This window comes from Ursus arctos, unplaced genomic scaffold (genome assembly GCF_023065955.2).
Source record: "Ursus arctos isolate Adak ecotype North America unplaced genomic scaffold, UrsArc2.0 scaffold_24, whole genome shotgun sequence".
In the NCBI taxonomy this organism is placed as follows: domain Eukaryota; kingdom Metazoa; phylum Chordata; class Mammalia; order Carnivora; family Ursidae; genus Ursus; species Ursus arctos.
The window spans coordinates 17,783,230-17,798,690 of record NW_026622919.1 but is presented as its reverse complement, the minus strand read 5'-3'; the positions used below and the strand labels follow the sequence as shown (position 1 = coordinate 17,798,690).

Sequence of the window (15,461 nt, the reverse complement as noted above, 5' to 3'; positions counted from 1 at the left end):
TATTTATTTATTTATCTGACAGAGAGAGAGACAGCCAGCGAGAGAGGGAACACAAGCAGGGGAGTGGGAGAGGAAGAAGCAGGCTCCCAGCGGAGGAGCCTGATGTGGGGCTCCATCCCAGGACCCTGGGATCACGCCCTGAGCCAAAGGCAGACGCTTAACGACTGAGCCACTCAGGCGCCCCTGATTCTTGACTCTTGATTTCAGCTCAGGTCATGATCTCAGGGTTGTGGGATCGAGCCCAGTGTCTGTCAGGCTCCATGCTAGGTATGGATTCTGCCTAGGATTTTCTCCCTCTCCCTCTATCCCTCCCCGACCTCAAAAGAAAGAAGGAAGGGAGGGAGGGAGGGAGGGAAGGGAGGGAGGAGCCTTTATTTTGCCCTCACTCTTGAATAATTGTTCAGTCAGATATAAAATTCTAAGTTGACATTTTCTCTCAGCATTTTAAATACTGATTTTAGTGAAATCATTTAATAATTTATTATTTTGTAGTCTATATCTGATCATTCTATTTGAAGCTCTCGGGGATCTAATTTTGCTGTCTCTCATTTCTACTGATTCTTGCCCACGGTGGTTTGTTTCTTTCATGTGTTTTATGTTGGAGGGTGAGTTAATGTTCGCTGATGCTTTATCTGAGCAGATTCCCGGAACCCTGAGCTAAGCTGTGCACCTCTGGAATTGCTTTGCATTGGGTTATTGGAAGTATGCCAAAGGATTATTGTTTAGATTTATACATATTTTTGCCAAATTTTGGGGATTTTCTGAGCTGGGATTATTTTTTGCTTTAACTCTCTGTTTGGTGGTGGTGGCAGTGGGTTCTTAGACCACATAAGTAATGTGAATTTGAATTCCAAATTCTTGCGAGGCCTGTGGTTATGAATTCTCAGAGAAGACTTTTGTCATGCAGAGCCCAGGCTAATATAGGCAGTATTCCCCTTTCGTCCCTTTTGCTGGATAGATTATTTTCTGATTACCTTTTCTCCTAGATTCATGCAGGATTTCTCAATTCTAACTCCCCCCTTGAGGCAGGTGCAAGACCTTATCTCCTGGGCCCGTCTGGCTCATCAGCCACAAACCCTGTTCTTTTTAGCCCCCAGACTCCCTCAAGGCAGTCAGCATTAGCTCTCACCGCTGTGGTGGTCAGTTTTCTCATCATCCGGGGCATTTGCGGAGTCCTCTTATTTATTTATTTTGTGAACTTAGCAATTAGGTGGGATTTGTGTTTAAATTTTAGCCAGCATTTTTAGATATTTTATATTAGGAAGGCTTTTAAATTACCTGGTCTCCAATATGGCCTGAAATGAAGCCAAAATCCTTTTTCTCCTTAATGTCCTGGAATTTCTCGACAGTGTACCCTGATGTGGGACTTTTTTCATTCATGGAACCGGCACTTGGTGGAGACTTTCAGTCTGGAAACTCATTTTCTTTCATTCTGGAAGTTGTTAGCATTATTTCTCTAAGATTCATCCCCTTTTTTCTTTCTTTTCCATCTCCGTTTTCTTTCTTTTCTATTTCTGGAACTTTGTTTTGTTCAGATATTGGATCTCATGGACTGATTCTTTGGTTTTCTTGTGTTTCTCTCCCACTTTCCATCTATTTGTCTTTTGTTCTCTTCTCTGGAGGGTTTCTTCAGCTTAATCTCCAGTCATTGTATTAAATATATTTCTGTAACAGATTTCTCAGTTCCTAAAAGGTTTTTCTTTTCTGCAGTTTCCTTTTCTATAGTTGCCTATGTGTTTATGGAAGGCAGCGCCTTCCTTTATCTCTCTGAAATATTCGTGTGTGTTTTTTTGTTTCGTTTTGGTTCTTTCGTTTTCTTCTGCTTTTCCTGTATTATCTCTGTTTCCTCTAAGGTCTTTTTTCTGTTTGTTTGGTAGTCCGATTTCTTGTTAAAACCTTTCTTTTTTCTTTTGTTTTTAGAAGCTTCCTTTAAATATCTGATGATCTTTGAGTACCCATTTTTATTTAGAAGCGAGGCAATAAAATGCCAATTAGAGGGGGTTGTCAGTGGTAGGCTTGATTGTAGGTAATCAGGCTGGAACCTGGCAATTTTGGTGGGTGTCTTATAGCTCAGGCTGCTATAACAAACACCATAGACTGAGTGGCTTAAACCACAGGCATTTATTGCTCCTATTACTGGAGACCGGTAGTCCAAGATCAAGGTGCTGGTAGATTCAGTTCTTGGGGAGGACTCTCTTCCTGCCTCGCACATGGCTGCCATCTCGCTGTGTGTTCACATGACCTCTTCTTCACGCACTCATGGATGGAGACAGCGAAAGCTCTGGTCTCTCTTCTTATAAGGACACCAGCCCCATTAGGGGGGGTTCTATCTCATGATCTCACCTAAACCTAACTACCTTCCAAGGGCTACACCTCCTACTGTCACACTGGGGGTTATAAGTATGGTGGTTTTTTTCTTTTTGATTCTTCCCTTTAAAATAATTTCAGACTTCGGCGTCTGGGTAGCTCAGTCGGTTGCGTGTCTGACTCTTGGTTTTGGCTCAGGTCATGACCTCAGGGTCATGAGATCGAGCCCCACGTCAGGCTCCACACTTAGTGGGGAGTCTGCTTGAGATTCTCTCCTGCCACCACCACCCCCACCACCCCGCTCAGGCTCTCTTTCTCAAATAAATAAATAAATAAATAAATAAATAAATAAATCTTTAAATAATATAATCATTTCAGACTTAACACAAACATTTCAAAAACAGTCAAGGGGTGGGGGGATAGTAAGGGAGAGGGAGAGAGAGAATCTTAAGCAGGCTCCATGCCCAGCCAGTTTCGGGGCTCCATCTCACAACCCAAGATCATGACCTGAGCCAAAATCAAGAGTAGGACACTTAACCTAACTGCACCACCCAGGTGCCCCGCCCTTTTGTGTTTTTATTTTTTATTATTATTTTTTTTTAAAGATTTTATTTATTTATTTGACAGAGATAGAGACAGTCAGCGAGAGAGGGAACACAAGCAGGGGGAGTGGGAGAGGAAGAAGCAGGCTCATAGCGGAGGAGCCTGATGTGGGGCTCGATCCCGTAACGCCGGGATCACGCCCTGAGCCGAAGGCAGACGCTTAACTGCTGTGCCACCCAGGCGCCCCCGCCCTTTTGTGTTTTTAAATTAATGTATTTTTTATTTTAAGTAGGCACATGCCCAACGTGGGGCTTGACCTCACGACCTTGAGATCAAGAGCTGCACTGTCCACCAGCTGAGCCAGCCAGGTGCCCCTCATTGCTTTTTTTTTTAGTTGGATTATTTATCTTTTTATTATATGAGGGTTTTTTTAAGTATTGTATTTTTCATGTCATTTATCTCCAGGTCTTTACCTGCTGTTCCTGTTTTATATTTCCAGTATTCTCCCTTTTTTGAAGTGATTTATTATACTTTAGAACTCTTTTCTCTGTCTGATCCATTTCTTACAACAGATGGACAACCTATACCAGAGAAAGCATCTTTTATAGTAGTTGCTTCGGTTGCCTCATATTTTCTCACAAGCCCATGTCCCCTGGAGACAGTCAGCCACTCTGAGTGGTAATGTGCTTCTGGGACACAGATGCAAAAGCCTAGACCCTGTCATCTGCCCCTCCATTGCGTGCAGGGACGGGGGGTGGGACCATAGAGGAAAACGACCGCTAGGTGGAGAGCCCCTGGTTCCAACATGGGCTCAGTCACTCCCTGTTTGCAGCAACAGTCTATGCCCTTCCAGTATTCACACAGTGCCTGTGCTATTCGTGGTCAAGAGCTGTCTCCTTGAGTTGTAATTACCTAACTCCCCAAATGGATGGGGTAGGGAAGGAGGTCCGTTCAGATGCCAGCCAGCTCACGGTCCCCTTGCCTCTTGTTAGCTGTTTCTCATACACATGTGCATCACCACCCTGAGCTGGGCTCCGGCGCTGCCTTGATGTTACCCTACTGCCTCTGGTGGGTATGGGGCTGCTTACCTGGCACTGGCCACTGACAGGCAGTGACCCGCACAGCACAAGTAGAAAGCACTCCCCAGTCTGTCACCCACCTTCAAGCCCTGGCACCCTTCTGCTCTGGGCTTGCTGTCCGCCCAGCCCCCAGTGTCTGGCATCCATCTCATTCCTCCTTACTTCCATGGCTTCTCTAGGTTTCGTTTCTGTGGAGAAAATCAGTGGGCCTTGTGTGTTTATCGTCTTGTTTAGAACTAAAGTCAAAAGGACTAATTCTAAGTGAGTTTTCTATACAAGTATGGAATTAGGTATACAGCTGAAACTAATACAATGTTGTACGTGATTTATACTTCAATTAGGAAGGAAGGAAGAGAGAGAGAGAGAAAGCAAGCAAGCCCTCTGGAGAAGTTGGCATTGGGGAGGGATCCAGAATGGCTACCAGGGCTGACATTGAGCAGGTATTCCTCGTATGGCTAAATCAGATATTTCTGGCCAGTCTCCAGTCAGAGTGGTCAGTGTGTGTTAAGTATTTGAATATCCCCCCCCTCAATACCATTACCTGATACAATTTGCAGTATTTGGTTTACTCCATATGGACTGTCCAAGGGGGATGGGTACTAATTGTTATCACTATTTCAGAAATGAAGAGAGAGATTTGGAGACTAAGAGAGATTGTGACTTGCCCAGGGTTACACAGCTAGTAAGAAGCAGAAGCAGGGACTCACAACAGAAGTCTTCTCTGTGAAATGCCAAGCTGACTTTCTAGTATTTTCTGGCTCTGTACCTAGGACTTTCAGAAAGAAGGAAGGAAGGAAGTTGAGGGCACCAGAAGTCAAGTGCATGAAGGTCAGGCACAGCTGGGGACAGGAGAGCAGGCTGTGGTTTTATGGGAATGATACTGATACGTAAGTCAAAATCTCGTCCCTCAATAGTTCCCAGTCTAATGGGGAGTCCAGAGGTTTACCCTGAAGGAGTAAACAAGAATATGAAGCTGAAAATACTACGAGGACAGAAAATAAGTGATATGGAACTCAGAAAAAGAAAAACACCATCTCACCAGGGCAAGCCAGTTTAACTGAGCACGTCCAACTGAGAGTCTGACAGTAGATAGCAGCGATGCAGGAATTCATGGAATCAAAGAGTTTCAGAAGATTTATAAAAATATCTGATCCGGGGCGCCTGGGTGGCTCAATCGGTTAAGCGTCTGCCTTCAGCTCGGGTCATGATCCCGCATCAGGCTCCCTGCTCAGCAGGAAGCCTGCTTCACCCTCTGCCCCTCACCCTGCTTGTGCACGCGTGCCGCACACTCGCTCTCTCTCTCTCTCTCACTGTCTCTCTCTCTGTCAAATCAACAAATAAAATCCTTAAAAAAAAAAAAAATTCCACACTGAGTGTGTAGGCACACCATTTAGGTTTTATCACTGATGTTTTAGTATACTTATTTTATCACGATCGATTTTTATCCATTATATTTTTGATACATTTCAAGTAATTTGTAGACGTTAGTACCTTTCCCTCTAAATAGTTCAGCATGCATTTCGTTGACCAGAATTCCATATTTGTTCATAGTTTTTTCCTTTAATGTAAAATTTATATACAATAAAATGCACAATTCTCAAGATTATATTTGCTGAGGGTTTGGGGAGTTTCTTTTTAGCTTTATTGAGATACAGTTTACATACTATAAAATTCATTTGTTGTAAGTGTATGCTTTCAGTGATTTTTAGTTAACAGGGTTATGCAGCTAACACGCACCCCCAAAAGAACCTCATGCCCATTTTCAGTCACTCCTTATTCCTCCCACCCTCAGCCTTTAAGCAATCACTGATCTGACCTAATTTCTGTCTCTCTGTATTTTCCTTTTCTGGACATTTCATATAAATGCAGTCGTATAATATGTGGTCTTTTGTATCTGACTTTTCTAATTCAGCATGTGTTAGACGTTCATCCTGGTTGTGGTATATGTCAGTGGCTCAGTCTTTTTTATTGCCCAATAAAATTGCATTGAATGGATATAGCACATTCTGCTTACCATATTAATTATATGTGAATTGTTTCCTATTGGCTAAATGAACCATGCTGCTAGGAACCTTCTTGTACAACTTTTTATCTGGACATATGCTTTCATTTCTCCTGGGTACATGCCTAGAAGTGGAATTGCAGGTCATGTGTTAATTTAATGGTTAGCGTTTTGAGAAATTGCCAAATTGTTTTCGCAAGTGGCTGCACCATTTTACATTCCCACCATCCATGTACGAGGATTCTGCTTTCTCCACATCTGAGCTTCACAAGGGTGGAAACTAGTTTCTGATTCATCTTTACGTGCCCGGGGCCTAGCCGAGGCTGTTGGTGAGCATCGCTTGGCTCGCGAGACTCTCTTAGCCCATGCTTCTCACGTTGTTCCTTTTGTCATTCTTTTCTAGGGACTCAGTTGGGAGTTTCCAGTTGTCTGGAAAAATGCCGGAAGAGCTCACCAGATGCAGGGAGGCAGCCCTTCTCTGGAAAGTCCTTTTATCTGGATCTGCCTGCTGGCAAAAGTCTCCAGTTTTTGACGGGGGCCATCCAGCAGCTGGGTGGGGTACGTAACCCGCTTCTCACGTGTGGTGTCCTGTGCCTTTGTGGGTTGTAGGGCAGGAGCTGAAGAGGGATTATGTCTGTGACTTCCAGGTATTTTCAGTGGTACGACTACATTTTCCAAAGCAATGTTAATTATAAATCCTTTTTTAAAACAAAGTTAGGGATGCCTGGTGGCTCAGTCAGTTGAGCAGCTGCCTTCAGCTCGGGTCATGATCTCAGGGTGCTGGGATCGAGCCCCACATCGGGCTTCCTGCTCAGTGGCGAGTCTGCTTTTCCCTCTCCCTCTGTGATCTCACTTGCTCTCACTTTCTCTAAAATAAATAAATAAATAAAGATTTAAAAATAAAGTTAAAATATTTTTCCCAGTTAGAAAAAATATTATCTGTTCACTTTAGAAACCTGTTCATTTAGAAATCATTAGCAGAACATAGAACTGCTCCAAATGAAAAACATTTTTATGTATTTTCTTCTGGACTCTTTTCTCTCTTTCTTTCACACCTTTATTGAGATGTAATTCATATACCATACAGTTCACCCATTTAAAGTATACAACTCAATGGTTTCTAATGAGGGGCGCCTGGGTGGCTCAGTCAGTTAAGCAGCTGCCTTCGGCTCAGGTCATGGTCTCAGGGTCCTGGGATCGAGCCCCACATCAGGCTCCCACTCAGCGGGGAGTCTGCTTGTCCCTATCCCTGTCCTTCTGTACTCTCTCTCTTTCTCTCTCAAATACGTAAAATGTTTTGTTTTTTTTTTTAAATGTCTTTTAGTGTATTCACAGAGCTATGCAAGCTGGGTGAATACACAGTCCATTTTAGAACATTTTCATCACCCCAAAAAAGACGCCCATACCCATTGTCAGTCACTCCCCATTTCTCCTCAACACTCCCAACCTGGATAAGGATTCATCTACTTCTTTTTTTTTTTTTTTTAAGATTTTATTTATTTATTTGACAGCGATAGAGACAGCCAGCGAGAGAGGGAACACAAGCAGGGGGAGTGGGAGAGGAAGAAGCAGGCTCCTAGCGGAGGAGCCTGATGTGGGGCTCGATCCCAGAACGCCGGGATCACGCCCTGAGCCGAAGGCAGACGCTTAACCGCTGTGCCACCCAGGCGCCCCAGGATTCATCTACTTCTGTCTCTGTTCTTTTTCCCTTTTCTAAGTTTTATTTTTATTTTTTATTTTTTTAGAGTGGGGAGGGACAGAGTGCAAGGGAGAGAGAGAATCTTAAGCAGATTCCATGCCCAGTGCAGAACCCCACACCGGGCTCTATCTCCCCACCCTGAGATCATGACCTGAGCTGAAATCAAGAGTCAGACGCTGAACCAACAGAGCCACCCAGGTTCCCCGTTCTTTTATTTTTTCATGCTTGTTTTCGGTGTAGCTATGATCATGAATACATTTTTGATTACCACCTTTTTGCCCATGACCTTAAAACATTAGCACTTTCCTATCATATCGTTAGTGTCCCTCATAAACATTATTCATAATGAGAATATAGTATTTTTTTGGGTGGGTTATTAATTTACTTAATTGTTACCTTGTAGACATTGAGATTATTTCTAAATTTTAGCTCTTAAATAACACTGGTGGAAAACTGGGTAAAAAGCATGTGCTGTGTTTGGGTCCTTAAAATATTTTTAAGGCATGTGTGGGTCCTGTAGTACTCTTAGTAAGCGGCTGACATGGGCAACTCTTCTGTTTAGAAAATAGAATGGGGGCGCCTGGGTGGCGCAGCGGTTAAGCATCTGCCTTCGGCTCAGGGCGTGATCCCGGCGTTCTGGGATCGAGCCCCACATCAGGCTCCTCCGCTATGAGCCTGCTTCTTCCTCTCCCACTCCCCCTGCTTGTGTTCCCTCTCTCGCTGGCTGTCTCTATAAAAAAAAAAAAAAAAAAAGAAAAGAAAATAGAATGATAGTGCTTGGCCCCAAAGAGGCGGGCAGCTGGGGAGATGACTTGAATAAGCTTGGAATGCAGAGGACTGTCAAAGGAACAGAAGCTCAGGGATATGGACACTCAGCAGTGGGGAGTGTACCGATTATACGCTCAAACTGGCCCCAAATTACCTTTTGAACTTTTAGTCTGTTCTATCATTTAGCCTTTGCTGTGTAAAAAACCACCCCAGAACTGGGGTATAAAACAAGTTATTGAGGCGCCCGCGTGGCTCAGTTGGTTGAGTGTTCAACTCTTTTTTTTTTTTTAAGATTTTTTTTTTTTTTTTTTTACAATTTTATTTATTTGTCAGAGAGAGAGAGAACACAGGCAGAGGGAGAGGGAAAGGGAGAAGCAGACTCCCCACTGAGCAGGAAGCCTGACGTGGGGCTGGACCCCAGCACCCTGGGAACATGACCTGAGCCGAAGGCAGACGCTTCACCGACTGAGCCACCCCAGCGCCCCTAAGATTTATTTATTTTAGAGAGAGGACACATGTGTGAGTGTGAGCTGGGGGAGGGGCAGAAGGAGAGGGAGAGAAGCAGACTCCCAGCTGGGCAGGGAACCCGACATGGGACTCTATCTCACTCAACCGACTCAGCCACCCAGGTGCCCTGAGCATCCAACTCTTGATTTCAGCTCAGGTCATGGTCTCGGGGTCGTGAGGCTGAGCCTTGTGTTGTGCTCCCCGCTGGGCATGGAACCTGCTTACGAGTCTCTCTCCCTCTCCCTCTGCCCCTGTCCCCCGCCCCAGCCCACTTGTGTGCAAGTGCTGTCTCGCTCTCTCTCTCTCTAAAACAAAATAATTTTTTTTTTTAAGTTTTTATTTCTGGGGCGCCCGAAGTAGCTCAGTCGGTTAAGCATCTGCCTTCGTTTCAAGTCATGATCCCAGGGTCCTGGGATCGAGCCCTGTGTCTGGCTCCCTGCTCAGTGGGGAGCCTGTTTCACCCTCTCCCTCTGCCCCTCCCCCTGATTGTACTCTCTCGCTCTCTTTCTCAAATAAATAAATAAAATCTTAAAAAAAAAAAAAAAAAAAAGAACTGTGCTTCTTAATAGCCATGGACATGATGGAGCCCCTATTTCTTAAAAAAAAAAAAAAAAAAGTTTTTATTTCTTACGACACTATGGATTGGCTGGGCAGTTTCTCTGCTGGTGTCATCGGGGCTCACTCCTACAGCTGCATGTGGGTGGAGGGTCAGCTGGGCTGGAAGGACCACAGTTGGCCTCACTTACACATCTGGTAGTTGGTGCTGGCTGCCTCTATATGGCTTCTCTTGTGTCCTTTGAGAAGCTTCTTACATATGTTGTAGGAACATGTAATATCATATGTATATACAGTAAGCTGAACCAGCCTGCTTACACAGCAGGCTCATGTTGCTTTCCAAGGTGAAGGGAGAAGCTACAAGGCCTCTAGAGGTCTCTTTCCCTACATTGTATTGTTCAAAAGGAGTCAGATTCAAGACGGTGAGAAAGTGGGCCCTGCCTCCTGGTGGGAGGCACAGCAGGCACCCTGCGGAGGAATAGGGACACGGGTGGGAGGGGCGTGCAGCCCTGGAACCGCGTTTATACAGGAAAATCCTTGCCCTGCTCCCACCCTCTCGCGTCTGTTTTTGCCATATTGCAGAAGGTAGATACACTCATTCAAGCCATGCCTTCGAAGCTTCTTTTTAATTGTGGTAAAATGTACATAGCATAAAACGGGCCATTTTAATCATTTGCAAGTGTACGGTTTTCCGCGTGAATTATATTCACATGCCTCGGCGACCTTTACCACCGTTTCCCCAACTTGTATCCCCCTACACGGACCCTCTGTAACCAGGAGGCAAGAACGTCCCACTTCCGTTTTCTGCAACCCCGTCACTCGCAGCTACTTTCTGTCTCTCTGAACTTGCCTATTCTAGAGCTGTCCTGTCAGTGGAATCTCGAATAGTTGTTCTTTTGCGTCTGGCTTATTTCACTTAGCATAATCTTTTCCAGGCTCATCCACGTCGTAGCCCGGGTCAGAACTTCATGTCCTGGCTGAACAGTATTTCACTGTACGTATACATCACAGTTTGCTCACCCATTCATCTGTTGGTCACTTGGGCGATTTCCGCTTTTTGGCTGTTATAAATAACGCGGCAGTGAACATGGGTGTACAAGCATCTGGTCAAGTCCCTGTTGCCAGTTCCTTGGGGGTGCATATCTAGAAGCGGAATTGCCAGGTCGTGCGGTTGACCCTGTTCAAGCTTTTTGAGGAAACTAAACATTTGTTGTTATTGTTGTTGTTGTTGTTTGAAGTTCAGTGCCAAGTTTCCCCTCCAGTCGCCCTTTCGAGAAGGCCATCGTCCAGCCTTATTTCAGTGGTGTGCTGGAGGTAGCATCTCCTTCCAGTTCCACGTTCAGGAACGTCATGTTGGTAGCTTGAAATCCGCCCCCGTGGGAGTGTTTACCCCCCAGAAATTGGCACATGCTACAAAGCAAGGCTTTTGCCCTAGAGAGTCAGGAAGCATTCACCACCTCACCCCCGCTTATGGCCCTCTTTTCTACTCCCTACACCATTGACTTAAGCGTCCTTGTGTCTCAGGCACCGCCTTGGGCCCTTGGGATAGAAAGATGAGTCAAACGCTCTCAGTGCCTGTGAGGCGCTTACGGACAGGGTGAGCCGATAGCTCTGGAGCTGAGTAATGGCCAGACCCTTTCTTGTTTCATATCGTTGCTCCTTCTGGTAGCGTGGTCAAGATCACAGGTGCAGTGTCTGCGTGCCCCAGTGTGTGTTCACAGGAAAGCCGTGGCCTAACTAAGCTACTCTTTTTAAGTTTTTTTTTTTTTTAAGATTTTATTTATTTATTTGAGAGAGAGTGAACGAGAGAGAGAGAGAGAGAGGGCGCAAGCAGGGGGAGCAGCAGTGGGAGAGGGAGAAGCAGGCTCCTCACTGAGCAGGGAGCCTGATACAGGACTCGATCCTAGGACCCCAGGATCACGACCTGAGCTTAACCAACTGAGCCACCCAGGCGCCCCTAACTAAGCTCCTCCTGATGTGTCGGGCCCCGTGAGCGGGCTCTTGCTCTGTGCACACTCAGCCTGGGCAAGTAACAAAGCCTGTGGCCTTCTGCTGCTGGGTCAGGAGCAGCAGCTCTGGAGACAAACACCCGTATTATATTTATATGAACCCTATTATGTTTCAGGATGATGTCTTCTTGGGGGCTCGGTACAGAACAGCATTTGGTCTATTTAAAGACATTGATTCTGAAACCTCTGGCAGCCAAGATTTCCTTCCCCAGCCTCTCAGAATCGATGATTCTACCTCTGCCTCTTGGTTTGCAGCCACCTCTGTGATCTGGTTTCAGGTAATTGAGGGTTTTCTGAGCAAAGAAGTAAGTTACATCGTGTCCAGCCGCAGGGAGGCGAAGGCAGAGAGCAGTGGGACAAGCCCCAGAGGCTGCCCCAGCCCCAGCGAGGTCAGAGGGCAGACACCGTCCATGGCCCTTCTGAAGGGCGGCCACACCAGGCCTTCGCAGAAGCCTACAGACACGGTAAGAGCCTCATTGGGTCGGAAAGGTGTGTTCTGTGAACGAAGGAAGTAAGCCTTGCTGAGCCCCTGTGGGCCGTCTCTGGCTTTAGTTTCATCTGGTTTCATTTAATCTCTCATTTGAATCCAGGGACTGAAAATATTTTGCCATAGCTCTGGATCTAAAAACCTCAGCAACTCATTATCCCCATGCTGTTCCTTCTATGATACATTTCACTTTTTATGGGACTTCGGTGTCAGAGGTTGAAAAACAATAGGAAGGTCCTCTGTAAACCAGGGAGGGCTTGCTGAAATCGGCCCAGGCTTCTCTGCTGGGGGTGTGGAGACTCCTAAAGAGAGGTCTTAGAACACTGGGGACACTTTGACCTTGGGTACGTTCGGAACACCCTTCTCCACCTAGATCCAAGGTGCAACTACCTGTGGGTGACCCGGAATTGTGTGGGGCTTCGCCTTCACTCCAGAAAGTTCTCTAGGCTCTCATTCTGCCGCTCCTCAGCTGTCGCGGTGCCCAGCCTCCCGAGGGACAGGACTCCGAGACCTCACCAGCGCCTGCGTGGACCATCTGTCGGTGTGCAGGCGGGCTCCAGAGCACACCTCACGGCTCTTCTCTTCCTGGCAGGTGCCTACGAGCAGAGGGAAGGAGCTCCTGCAGAAGGCCATCAGAAACCAGGTGAGCCCGGGGGGGGCAGGCTGAAGGCGGACGTCTCCCGCACAGGGGAGGATGTGACCTTTCTCCCGAGAGTCTTCTGATGTACTGCCACAAAGTGCACGACCTGTGAGATGGATCGTCCTGACTTTCTTCTTACGAATGAGGAAGGAGAGCTCAGAGCAGTTCAGCAGTTTGCCCAGAGTCACCCAGGGTGGCAGCGGTAGAGCCTGGATCTGACTTCCCGATCCTTCCATCTCCAGAGCTAGCAAGAGCGCCTTGGAGGGATGCTGGGGGACGTGTCTGAGCTGCCCATAAGCCAGACTTTGTCCATCTTTTAGAAGCAGCTGTTTATCCCTTTTGCAAGACCCAGAGCCATTCAAGTTACGTAGTGGGAGGAGGAGTTAAGGCGATCTTGTGAGAGAAGAGGGTAGAGTGACATCGAGAAGGGTGCGTGAGCTGTGGCGGGGGAAGGCGGTGTTGCCGCACTGGGGCAGCGGGGCAGGGACAGCCTGAGGCGGGCACAGCTTCCTGCTTGATGAAGGGGACTGTCGCTGCTGTCTACTGGGTACTTGCTGTGTGCTGAGAGCTTTGTTCACAGAGGCCCTCCCGACAGCTCTCTGAGAAGCTTCTGTTGCTTCCTGGTCACAAGTGGCTGGAGCAGCGGTCTGCCCGCGTGGAGAGCAGGGTCTTCGGGGCACCTGGGGGAGACTCTCCCACAACATAACCTCTCTTCAAGAGGTGACCCGGAGCCAGTCAGGCCCTGGGGAGTCCTGCTCCTGCCTGACGGCGCCGTCTTTGCAGGAGAGCGGCCGCGGGGGAGGCGGCGGGAGCAGCAGCAGTCTCCTGACCAGTGCCCGCTCCTGGGGAGTGAGGATCCTGCACGTGGACGGTACCGTGTCTGCCCAGGGCTTCTGTGGAGGGGAGTTGGTGACTGACGGGGAACACCTGCTCTTAGAGGGATGTCCGCCAGTGTCAGCTAGCTGAAAGCCAAGTGGACTCTCCCTGTGTTGACCCACAAAGGGGGGGGGGGGGTGGGGACCAGCAGGAGTGATCCAAGGCGCGGGTACTGGAAGATTCTGTTTGTTTAACTGCCTTACAACTCTCCTCCAGCTGGCGTCATGATCCTGTTTCACAAGTATGGAAACCCGGGCGCCCGGGGGGCTCAGTGGGTTAGGTGTCTGCCTTCGGCTCAGGTCATGATCTCAGGGGCCTGGGACTGACTGAGCCCTCTGTCAGGCTCTCTGCTCAGCGGACATTCTGCCTCTCTCTCTGCCCCTCCCCCTGCTCGTGCTTACACACGCTCTCTCTCTCAAATAAATAAATAAATAAAATTGTTAAAATTAGACACAAACCAAAAAACCAGGGGCGCCCGGGGGGCTCAGTGGGTTAGGTGTCTGCCTTCAGCTCAGGTCATGATCCCGGGCCCTGCATTGAGCCCCGCATCGGGCTCCCTGCTCAGTGGAGAGCCTGCCGCTCCCTCTACTTGTGCTCTCACACTCTCTCTGTCAAGTAAATAAATAAAAACAACAACAAATACGGAAATCCTCCTACTGTCCACAACCACTGATCAGGTATTACTCTGTGCTAGGAATTAGCTCAGTTAATCCCCGTTGCAGTCTTTTTGCCCATTGTACAGATAAGGAAGTTGAGCCTTATTAGATGTTAGGTAAATTATCCATAGTCTCATCAGAAGTGAGGAGTGTGGGGGCGCCTGGGTGGCACAGCGGTTAAGCGTCTGCCTTCGGCTCAGGGCGTGGTCCCGGTGTTCTGGGTTCGAGCCCCACATCAGGCTCCTCTGCTATGAGCCTGCTTCTTCCTCTCCCACTCCCCCTGCTTGTGTTCCCTCTCTCACTGGCTGTCTCTATCTCTGTTAAATAAATAAATAAAATCTTTAAAAAAAAAAAAAAAAAAAGTGAGGAGTGTGGCCCACATTCCAACCTAGTTCGACCCAATTAAATTTCATGTTCTTTCAGGGCACCTGGCTGGCTTGGTCGGTGGAGCGTACAACTCTTGATCTCAGGGTTGTGAGTTCGAGCCCCACGTTGGGTGTAGAGATTACTTAAAAATAAAATCTTTTTTATTTTGTTTTATTTTATTTTATTTATATAAATATTTTATTTGAGAGAGAGACAGAGCACGAGTGGGGAGAAAGGCAGAGGGAAATGAACAAGCAGACTCTCCACTGAGTGTGGAGCCTGACATGGGACTCAGTCCCAGGACCCAGAAATCATAACCTGAGCCAAAGTCAGATGCTTAACCAACTGAGCCACCCAGGCACCCCAAATCTTTATTTTTATTTTTTTAAAGATTTTACTTTCGGGGCACCTGGGTGGCTCAGTTGGTTAAGCATCTGCCTTCAGCTGGGGTCATGGTCCCAGGGTCCTGGGATTGAGCCCCACATTGGGCTCCCTGCTCAGGAGGGAGACTGCTTCTCCCTCTCTCTGCTGTTCCCCCTGCTCGTGCTCTCTCTCTCTCTCTCAAATAAATAAAATCTTTTAAAAAATAAAAAATAAAAGATTTTATTTTATGTAATCTCTGCACCCAACGTGGGACTTGAACTCACAACCCCAAGATCAAGAGTCGTGTGCTCCACTGACCAAGCCAGCCAGGTGCCCCAAAAATAAAATCTTAAAAAAAATTTTTTTTTCATGTTCTTTCTTTTATGTAGGGTTGCCTCACACTGTAACCGCCGATTTGCAGGTTGTCATAAATTTCCATTAGAATATCTGTCCTGAATCGGACGTAGTGACTGGCCCTCATACCCAGAGCCTCTCTGAGTCTAGGGTTTTCTCCTAATAACATCGTAGGGGGCTGATCCAGATCCAGCCCGAGGTCTGCAGGGCATTAGAGAACCGCGCTCGGGAAAGTCCTGGTCTGGGATGT

At 47.1% G+C, this 15,461-nt stretch overlaps 1 protein-coding gene across 1 annotated transcript in view; it reads left to right on the top strand.

Annotated features, from left to right (window-relative positions):
• Nucleotides 1–15,461, top strand: part of DBF4B (DBF4 zinc finger B) — a 41,170-nt gene that overhangs the window by 13,573 nt on the left and 12,136 nt on the right. The window contains exons 6-9 of the mRNA XM_057317784.1: nt 6,335–6,489; nt 11,748–11,933; nt 12,549–12,599; nt 13,380–13,467. Coding sequence (XP_057173767.1) covers nt 6,335–6,489; nt 11,748–11,933; nt 12,549–12,599; nt 13,380–13,467 — 480 coding nt within the window. The remainder of the gene's footprint in view (nt 1–6,334; nt 6,490–11,747; nt 11,934–12,548; nt 12,600–13,379; nt 13,468–15,461) is intronic.